We start from the raw sequence: 9,679 nt of genomic DNA, 5'->3' as shown, positions 1-9,679 counted from the left end.
TGTGGGCGCAGGGAGCGCAGGGGCGGGGAGCGCAGAGGCGGGACAGGGAGTGTAAGGGCGGGGAGCACAGGGGCGGGCTAGGCGTGGCCGTGCCCCGCTGATTGGCCGTGCTGCACTTGCTTGGCAGGAGGCACACGCCGTACGGGAACCAGACTGACTACAGGATATTCGAGCTGAACAAGCGGCTGCAGAACTGGACAGAGGTGTGTGACGGGGCTGGGGAGGGGGAGTGTGGGACCCTGGGGGCTGCTGGGTAGCCTCATGCCCGCTCCCGGCCCCTCTGCCCTGGCCCTGCTCCCTCCTGGCCCACTGGCTCAGGGTGGAGCGTTGCCTGCTGGCCGTGGCCACACAGCCTGTGTCTATGCTGGCAGAGCCCCTGTGAGTGACTGGCCAGGCCCCAGGGGCCCGTGGGCCTTACAGCTCCCTGTCTCAGCCCGGCCAGGATGGAGGGTCCCAGGCCCCCTGGCGGGATGGGTTATCTCCCCTCCCCGTGACCCCGTGCCGTCTCCCGCCCCCAGGAATGTGACAATCTCTGGTGGGACGCCTTTACCACGGAGTTCTTTGAGGACGACGCTATGCTAACGATCACCTTCTGCCTGGAGGATGGACCAAAGAGATACAGTGAGTGGCCGTGGACTGGTCTCCCTGGACACTGCTGGGACCCCGCCCTGATGAAGCTGGGGTTGGGCTTACAGCTGATCTGTGATGCCAAGTGCTGGACGGGTCCTTGGGCTGGGGGCCCCGAGTGGCCGCACCGCGTCTGTGTCGAGCGTCTCTGGGGCTGGTTCTTGGCTTGGCTCCGGGATAGAGCTGAGCTCTGTGTCAGACCCCAATACCACAGTGATGGGCACCTCCCCAGTCCCGTGAATGGGGGCGAGGACCCTGCCTGTATGACATCAGGGAGAGGGGCAAAGCGGCACCAGTGGCGGGGAGCCTAGGGCGGCTTCCTGCCATAGGGTTGTCTCATCCTGCAGGCTGCCCGCCCCGCACCTCTCAGAGCAGCTCCCTGTGCCCCATGGCTGCCGTGTGAGCCGGGTTCCTCAGTGCCTGGCTTCTGGCCCATTGCGCTGGAGGCCAGGGGGTGGCAGGGCAGTAGCCGGGGGCGCCTGGCCAGCTGGGGCTCCGGGGAAGCCAGGTGCTAACTCTCTTCCTCCCTCTCTCCCCTCCCCGCTGCAGCCATCGGTCGGACTCTGATTCCCCGTTACTTCCGCAGCATCTTTGAGGGGGGGGCCACGGAGCTGTACTACGTCCTCAAGCACCCCAAGGAGTCCTTCCACAACAACTTCGTCTCGCTGGACTGCGACCAGTGCACCATGGTGACCCAGCACGGCAAGCCCATGTTCACGCAGGTACTGCAGGGCTGGAGAGCCCATCCCAGGGCGTGGCCCTGGGCACCGCGGCGGTGCTGGCCCTCAGGAGACAATTAGCCGCCGAGTACTTACCAGTGCAGGAGGGTATCTGGGGTTCCTGGGAGCCGCTGAGGTACCAGCCTGGGCACCCCGTGTGTGGCTGTCCCTGCCCCTGCCTGCCCTGTAGCCCGAGGTGCTGGCAGGTCGGAGCATGTTTGGGCGAAGGGGAGGCGGGCGCTGGTGCAAGGGGGGTCAGCAGCTGCCAGCTGCGTAGGCTCGGGACACTGGAGTCTGTCTGGGGCTGCAGGCTGGCAGAGCGGGAGGCCTGTCTGCTGGCACCGTGGGCGAGCAGGCAGGTGCGTGCACAGGCTTGACTGGCCCTCGCCGGGTGGGAGCCCAGGTGCGGTTTATCCACAGGGAGGGGGACAGCAGATTGGAGCCGGGAGGGTTCGAGGGAGCTCAGCTGGCTCTTGGGGCATTTGGGTTTGACGTCCTGCCCCCCCAGGTGTGCGTGGAGGGACGGCTCTACCTGGAGTTCATGTTCGACGACATGATGAGGATAAAGACGTGGCACTTCAGCATCCGGCAGCATCGGGAGCTCATTCCCCGCAGCATCCTCGCCATGCACGTGAGTGCCTGGCTCTGTGCCAAGGGTGTGCGGCTGAGCCCAGGGCCTCAGCAGGGCAGGAGTCCCTTGGGCCAGGGGGTGCAGCTCTCTCCTAACACACACACACACACACCCCGGGCCGTGGGCGCGGGTGCTGTGACGCTACTTGCTCAGCCGTCTCTTCACCATGCAAATCTGCAGGGGACCAGGCTGGGCTGACCGGAATTCAGGCGGGGCGGGGGGCTGTGCTGTCTGAGGGCTGTTCCCAGCCTGAGCGCGGCTGAGGTGTCCCTGTCCCCCTGCTCTCTAGGCACAGGACCCCCAGATGCTGGACCAGCTGTCCAAGAACATCACCCGCTGCGGGCTGTCCAACTCCACCCTCAACTACCTCCGGGTACGTGTGTGCGGAGCGCGGCGGGGGGCTCAGCTCTGTCAGGGGGCTCAAGACTCTTCCTGCCTGAGGGCTCTGCGGTTATCGGCCTGGGGGGCAGCTCTAGGACTCTGCCCCACGACTCCAGGAGTCCTGCCTGGAGAGCACAGTCCCCAGCCCGGACACCGCGGTGGCAGACGGGTGCTGGCTGGGGAGAGGAGGACCTGGAGGGGTGGGGGAGTATTTGTGCAAATATGGCAATGCATATTCATGAGCTGGGTGCATTGTAGGACACTGTCATGCCTGCCAGGACCCCACCAGTGTTTGGTGGCCTGTTATTGCCCTGGGGGGTCCCACCCGACTGGGGGATGGTCCAGAGCCCATGACACAGCTCCTGCCTGGGGGGTCCCGGCCCCTGTGGTGGGGGTCTGGCGGAGGGGATACGTGGGGCTGGGGCAGGGCAGGGGGGTGCGGGTGGGGCACCATGTAACGCTGGGCGGGGTGGGGGGGCGGTTCTGTGGCTGTCCCCAGGGTCCCGGGGGGCGCTGGCTCAGACGCAGCGGTGGCATCGCGCTGTGCAGCGGGTGCTGAATTCCCGCCCCCCTCCCAGCTCTGCGTCATCCTGGAGCCGATGCAGGAGCTGATGTCGCGGCACAAGACCTACAGCCTCAGCCCCCGCGACTGCCTCAAGACCTGCCTGTTCCAGAAGTGGCAGCGGATGGTGGCTCCGCCAGGTGAGACCCCGGGGCCCATAGCACCTGGGAGGGAGGGGCGCTGGTTCTGTCTGTGGCCCCCCCCTTGCTGGGCATCCCTCCCCTCGGCCTCCCCGCCTGGGCAGTGGGGCTGAGTGCCATGGGGTGCAGAGGCTGGGCAGGGTTCTTCGGGGTGAGGCTGGGGAGCCAGCAAAGGGGAGGGCCGGGGCCCCCCTCCCACTCCAGCTCAGCCTGGTTAACAGCCCCCTCCCCATCTAGCCGAACCGGCACGGCAGCAGCCCAGCAAGCGCCGGAAACGGAAGATGTCGGGGGGCAGCACCATGAGCTCCAGCGGTGGCAACGCGAACAACAGCAACAGCAAGAAGAAGAGTCCGGCCAGCACCTTCGCCCTGTCCAGTCAGGTACCTGTAAGCATCCCGTTTCCATTTCTCTTCCCCACCCCGCCCAGCCGAGCCGCCCCCGGAGCCCTCGCCCAGGCCGTGCCCAGAGAGCCCTGGCTCCAGCTCTGGCTCCAGCTCCAGGGGGCTGAATGTGCAGGGACCAGCCAGGTCCTGGCCCCTGCTGGGCAGTTCCCCCGGATCAGGCCTGAGCTGGGGGACGCGCTGAGCAGAGCTCCCATCCTGCCGTACCCTGCCGGGCCCACATGGGATCCCAGGCTGGGCCCGGGCCAGTCCTGCTGGTATGCAGCGATTCCACTTTGCATGGGGAGCCCGGCCCGCAGCGGAGCAGTGACCCGGGAGGGGGGAGGTCGTACGGCCCAGCAGGTAACACCCGGCATGGGACGAGGGGCTGTGGGGGGCCCAGGGGAGCGGGCCAATGGCCGGGGCTGCCTCTGCCTCGATTATGTTTCGGGACCGTCTCCCCTCTCAGGATGTGATGGTGGTGGGCGAGCCTACGCTGATGGGGGGCGAGTTCGGAGACGAGGACGAGCGGCTCATCACCCGGCTGGAGAACACGCAGTTCGACGCCGCCAACGGCATCGATGACGAGGACAGCTTCAACAACTCGCCCGCGCTGGGCGCCAACAGCCCCTGGAACAGCAAGCCGCCTTCCAGCCAGGAGAGCAAGTCGGAGAACCCAACGTCGCAGGCCTCCCAGTAACGCCCGCCCGCCGCCCAGCCCACGCCGGCCAGGCCCAGCCACCCGGACGCTTGCCAAGGAAAGGGACTGGGAAGCGGATCGGTGCCGCCTGGTACCAGGGCATGGGGCCCCCGGCCCTGCCAGCCGCCCAGCCCCCGCTCTCTGCACTCCTGCCTTCCCATGGGGCCCATTCTCTCCCCCACGCAGGGCTGGGGTCATTATATCCACCCCCCAGCCCATGTTCCCCGGCCTGCCCTTGCCAAACGGGGGAGCCTGGCCCTGGGGAGAGGGGAGTCTGCTTCCGTGGCTCCCACCCATTACCACCTGACCCCCTCCTTCGATGGGGAAACCAGCAGCCGGCGAGCGCCCGGGGACTAGGGTTGGGGCTCCCCGAGTTGCGGTACACTGAGGCAGGGTGCGATCGGGAGCGAAGTGAGTGCGTCGCTCCAGCCCCATAACCCACGAAGCGGCTGCTTCTCCCATCCCCCTCTGAGCTGGCCTGGTGCAGCCTGCAAGCATCCCCTACGCGGGGCAGGTAGCCATTCGGGAGGCTCGACTCGGACTGTCGTGCCCCCCTCTGGCCGCTGGGGAGGTGGGAGCCAGGCAGGGCTGGGAGAGGTTTTGCCCTCGGGCCGAGGTGGAGCTGTGTGTGTATATAGAAACCTGCCATGGAGAGGAATCCCCTTAAACCTGGGGCTGGGAAGGGAGGAGGGGTCAGAGGCCGAAATGGAAAAGTGCCCCAAGTCCACACCTGGTTTCCTCACTGTTCCTCTCGCTCTGTGTGTGTCGGCCTGGGCCCCGCCTGGCCCCGGGCTCCTGGGCTCCCCCAACTGGTTTTTTTTAAATAATATTAAAATTGTAAGTTTAAAAAAAAAGCCCCCCCTCCCCCACACTCCTTCACCCTGATCTCCCCCCCGCCCCTCCCCAACCTGCCCTGATTTTTGTACAGGCCTCTGGATCGCTTGGGAGTCGTGTTTTCTACCGTTCAGAGAGCTTCAGACCCAGGAGAGACTTTGCAGACTTCCTTTCCAATCCCTCCAGGGGCGGGGGGGGCCCCCACCCCCTCCATGTAAATCTTGTGTGGTGTAGTCCCCCCCCCCGGGTTTGTGTACCTCGTGCTTGTACATTTCCGCGCTGTAGACGGTGTATGATCCTGTTCTTTCAATGTGTTCTCACTAGAGCAGCTGCCTCCTTTGATGTTAGGGGAAACCAGAAGAATAATAACGATTTTTAAAAGGAAAATCTTTCCCCGGCTTCTTCTGAGCAGGCAGGCGGGGGGAAGGCGGCGCCGTCACCAGTTCACACTTGGGGCGTTCGCGGGCATCAGGGGTGGGGACAGGCAGGGGGAAGGGGGCGCCGTCACCAGTTCACACTTGGGGCATTTGCAGGTGTCAGGGCTGGGCTAGGGGGTGGGGACAGGTGCAGGGAAGGGGGCACTGTCACCAGTTCATATCTGGGGCATTGGTGGGGCGGGGTTGCTGTCACCAGTTCACCCCGGGGTGTTCGTGGGTGTCAGTGCTGGGCCAGGGGGTGGGGACAGGCAGTGGAAAGGGGAAGCCATCACCAGTTCACTCCTGGGGCGTTGGTGGGTGCTGGGGACAGGCGATTCGGGGTGGGTACTGAGCACTTTGCATGGGGAGGGTGATGGCCACCCACACCCCCGCGGTGGGACAGCTCTGTGTGGCCAGGTGAATGACTGGGCACCCAGCTGGGCTGGGGTCAGGGCAGATCAGCTGCAGCAGGCCGGGCTGAGCCTGGGGGGGCGTGAATGGGGGGGCGGGGGGTGGAGTGGGTGTTCTCTGCTCCCACCCCTCCCTGCACAGAGTGTGGTGGAGCAGGTGCCCTGCGGGCAGGGCTGGGGAGCGTGGCAGCAGCAGGTCTCTAATAGCGCAAGGTGCCCCCATGCCCTGGTGCCAGCCACGGGCTGCAGTTGCTTTCAGGCCCCGGCTCCGGGCTGGGAGACGAGTCGGTGACTTTCCCTGCCCAGCCTGCAGTGTTTGGTTCCCAGTGACCACCAGGGGGCGCCCTGCACCACACCAGGTGACACTGCCCCCCCTGTCCCCAGGTCACCCAGATGGGGGGCCGGCCACTGTGGATCCCTCGGTTGCCCCCTTTGGGGATGGGGGCTCAGCGTCTCCTGCCCCCTCGGGCTGCTCTCTCGGGTCACTTCCCGCCTGTTGGGGACCTAGAACTGGCGCCTGGGGACAGAAGGGCCCTGGTGCCCAATGCCAGCTGGCTCCTCTGCGCGTCCCCAGCCCGGCTCCTGCGCTGTCCCAAGCCAGGGGGCTCCTTCCGCGAGGCCCGAGGCAGATCTGAGCCCCATCGACGCTGCTTGTACGGCCACCCCTCGCGTGGGAACAGTGCCCTTCAGAGGGCGGCACCGTCCCTCCCCCATCCTGGGCCCCGTTTCCTCCCCTGTCTGACGGCCCAGACTAGCTCTCTGTCTCGAGGGGGGTCACTGGAGAGCCCCCCCTTCGGGGCACCTGGCTTAGACTCCCAGCAGCCCTGGTGTCCTTCCGGCGCGTGTCCCCACCGAGGTGCCCGGCTAGCGCCTCTGCCTGGGGCTGGCCCGGGTCGTGTTCCCTTGGCCCATGAGAGGCTGTGAGAGGAGCAGGAGGCCTGGATGCTTTGGGGGGGGGGGGGGACGGGACTCTCGAGGCCTCTCAGCCAAGATGGAGCATTGGGACCAGCCTGTCCATGGAGGGTGGGGAGGGAAATGGGTGTGGGGGGGTCTCTCACCTCCCCATTGCTGTGGCTTGGCATGAAATGGTGACGCGTGCCTCCTGCATTACCCCCTGTGCAGCAGTAATGAGCCCCTGCCCTGCCCCATTCACCCCTGGGCAGCTGTAATGAGCCCCCCGCCCTGCCCTGCCTCACCCCCAGCACCGTAATGTGTCCTTCACATCACCCCCTGGGCACTGTAATGTGGCCCCCGCCCTGCTGCCTCGTCCCCAGCACACACTAGTCCTGCCGCCTTTTTTCTTTTCTTTTCTTCTTTTTTTTGCCTCATTTGTGCCGTTTTGGGGTCACATACGGTACCAATAAAAGCGACTTTTGTTTGAGGCTGTCCTGGGCTGTTCTTTCCAAAAGCCGCTCAGCTCCGGTGCAGGTGTCCCCCACAGACCCTGCTCTGTGGCCTGCCCGGGGTGGCACATCCCCCTTATCGGGTTCCCCTGTCCCCGGCACTGCTGAGCGGTAGCCAGACATCCCGGCCTCGTTAACGAGCCCAGTTTGCACATCGACTCCAGCTGAGGGCCTGGCCCCACATGCAGGATTAGGAAGCAGCTTTTTCCTCTCGGGCTCCTGTTCTGCACCCAGCCAAGGAGCCCCCCGAAATACCTTGCCTGGTGCCTTGCTACTCCCATCCATCCTCTCCATGTGGCCCATCGCCTGGAGTGCTCTCCTGCTGTGCGTAGCCCCCCGAGGCAGTGACTGAGGGACTGCACCAGCTCGACCCCATTTCCCTGAGGGGACTGTCCGCTGGGATTCCCCCAGCTCTGGGGGCGTGTGGGGCTGGAGGGACTGCACCCTGGAGAAGGGCTGGGCCGGTTACAACGTTCACTGGAGGCTCAGCGAGCGGCCGGCATCTGGCTCCGGCAGGGACATGGCAGCTCCAGCTTGTGCCGTGGGAGCGGCTTGGCCTCGCATTCTGCCCAAGCCTCGCCATGTGTCATGGCCCAGGGCAGGCACAGTGCGGGAGGACCGGTGGCCATACAGGGATGGGATCCCCAGCCCCAGGGAGGGCAGTGTCTCGGCACAGGCTGCGCCAGCCTGGCTGCAGCTAGACCAGCAGCTCCCCCCAGCGACCCCCGTGAAAGCCCAGCTTTGCCAGTAGCGGCACCTGCCTGGCTGTGCTGCAGGGATCACACCCCAGCATGCCCCTGAGCGACACAGCCACGCTACAGCATCCATCCGGCAGCGCCAGGCATGACAAATAGCCCCCTGAGAACCCAAAGCCCGGGGCCGAGGGTCTGTGTCTGCCCCGGCCCCAGAGCTGTCGGGGCTGTGGGTCAGGTTCCGTGGGCTGCAGGGTGTTGTGCTGAGCCAGCCCTTCGCCTTCACTGGGCCACTCCTACACTTCCTGCAGCTGCAGAACCCTGGAGACTGGCACCTCTCCCCCTCTGCACTGCAATCCCCCAGCCACCCACGCACAGGGAGCGCCAGTGGGCACGTGCCCATGGCTGCTTCACTTGCTGGCTTCATCGCTATGGGCAGCAGCTTTTTAAGGTTTGTGTCTGTGTAACACCAGCGATTGCAGACCATCCTTGCTCCTGGTGCCCCCCACAGCCCAGGCCCTGCCGTGGTGCAGGGGTGATGCTCGCTGCCCTCCACCATCGTGGGGTGCCTTGGGCTGGCAGGCCCCCCCATCTCCAGGCAGAGGGGACGGCTCAGCCTTCCAACCCCAGGCAGATAACAGAGTGGGCTTTTGGCTTGGGGCCTGCACGGCTCGCCCGTGGGAGCGCGGCCTGGACGTGCGGGCACAGCCCAAGGCACTGCCCATCGTGGAGTTCAGCTGGGGCCAGACCCTCTCCCCTTGGTCAGGCCTGGTGCCCGCCGCGGACCAGCAGGCAGCCAGACTTCAAGTCCAGCAGCGGGTAACTGGCAGGAGAGCCCTGCGACCGCCTCAGAGCAGATGCTGATGAAGGCAGGGCCCTATCTACATGGAAGGGCCTTCCTGGAAGCCTTGGTGGAAGGGGAGAGGGAGGGAGAGGTTATAGGGAGCCAGCACCATGGGAGGGTTGCTCCAGGAGAACTGTCTGCACCAGCACAAGCCCTGACCTGCTGCAAGCCAGGGCAGGCAGAGGGGTTGGCATGTCTGGCTGGGCCCGGGATGGGCAGGGCACATGGGGTGGGGCACATGGAGTCGAATCCACCCAACTGCCTGCAGGAGCAGAGCTAGCAGCAGCCAGGCAGGCAGGTGGACTAGTGCAGACTGGCTCCGAGCAGAAGCGGGAACCTGGGTATGGTCTGATGGGGACAGGGCCCCTCTGTGCTGGGGGTGCCACACCTGCCTTGAAGGATCAAACAGCCCTGGGCCCGCCCAGCCTGGTTGGCAGCACATCAGGAGGCTGCCCCTCCCCTGGGTTTCCAGCTTCCACCCGCCCTGTGCCGAGAATGGTGATTGTGGTGCGTGCCAGGAAACACACCCGTGCAGGAGCCAGCGCGGCAGGCAGGCTGCTCCGACTGCGGCGGGGCTTGGGCCTGCTGCTGGTCACGTGCCTGGCTGCCAAAGAACCATGCCCCTCCGCATAGCCGCCCACCTGGGTGAGCCGGGAGGGTTAGTGGTGCCAGCGGCCAGCACATCCGCTTGCCTCCATTCCACATTAGGTGTGTGCTCGCTGCATGCACCGGTGCCGGACGCTGTCCCCTCAGCGCTGTCCGTAGGGGACCAGATCTGGCGTCCTCGAGTGAACCGTGGATGCGCCAGTGTGAGGGACGCTACCAGCTCCCCCGCCACCAGTTCCTTCTTACCACCAGTGTCGGCGCTGGAACGCTCCCGTCCCTCGGAAGCTTCCGCCTCTCCACTGCTCGTTGCGAACATCGCTGTTCATAGTGGTTA

The 9,679-nt window shown here is 65.7% G+C and overlaps 1 protein-coding gene across 2 annotated transcripts in view; it reads left to right on the top strand.

Annotated features, from left to right (window-relative positions):
• The window catches only part of LDB1 (LIM domain binding 1), a 19,044-nt gene extending 13,683 nt beyond the window's left edge, over nucleotides 1-5,361 (top strand). Inside the window, exons 4-11 of one of the 2 annotated variants that reach the window (XM_032783001.1) lie at nucleotides 128-203; nucleotides 519-621; nucleotides 1,177-1,349; nucleotides 1,855-1,977; nucleotides 2,267-2,350; nucleotides 2,937-3,060; nucleotides 3,298-3,446; nucleotides 3,910-5,361. In XM_032783001.1, the coding sequence (XP_032638892.1) occupies nucleotides 128-203; nucleotides 519-621; nucleotides 1,177-1,349; nucleotides 1,855-1,977; nucleotides 2,267-2,350; nucleotides 2,937-3,060; nucleotides 3,298-3,446; nucleotides 3,910-4,140 (1,063 nt within the window). In that variant the 3' untranslated portion in view covers nucleotides 4,141-5,361. The remainder of the gene's footprint in view (nucleotides 1-127; nucleotides 204-518; nucleotides 622-1,176; nucleotides 1,350-1,854; nucleotides 1,978-2,266; nucleotides 2,351-2,936; nucleotides 3,061-3,297; nucleotides 3,447-3,909) is intronic. The other variant, XM_032782994.1, reaches the window with a different exon arrangement.
• Nucleotides 5,362-9,679: the final 4,318 nt, after the last annotated feature.

Source organism: Chelonoidis abingdonii, chromosome 16 (genome assembly GCF_003597395.2).
Source record: "Chelonoidis abingdonii isolate Lonesome George chromosome 16, CheloAbing_2.0, whole genome shotgun sequence".
Taxonomy (NCBI): domain Eukaryota; kingdom Metazoa; phylum Chordata; order Testudines; family Testudinidae; genus Chelonoidis; species Chelonoidis abingdonii.
The sequence above is the reverse complement of the archived record's forward strand: the minus strand, read 5'-3'. Positions and strand labels throughout refer to the sequence as shown.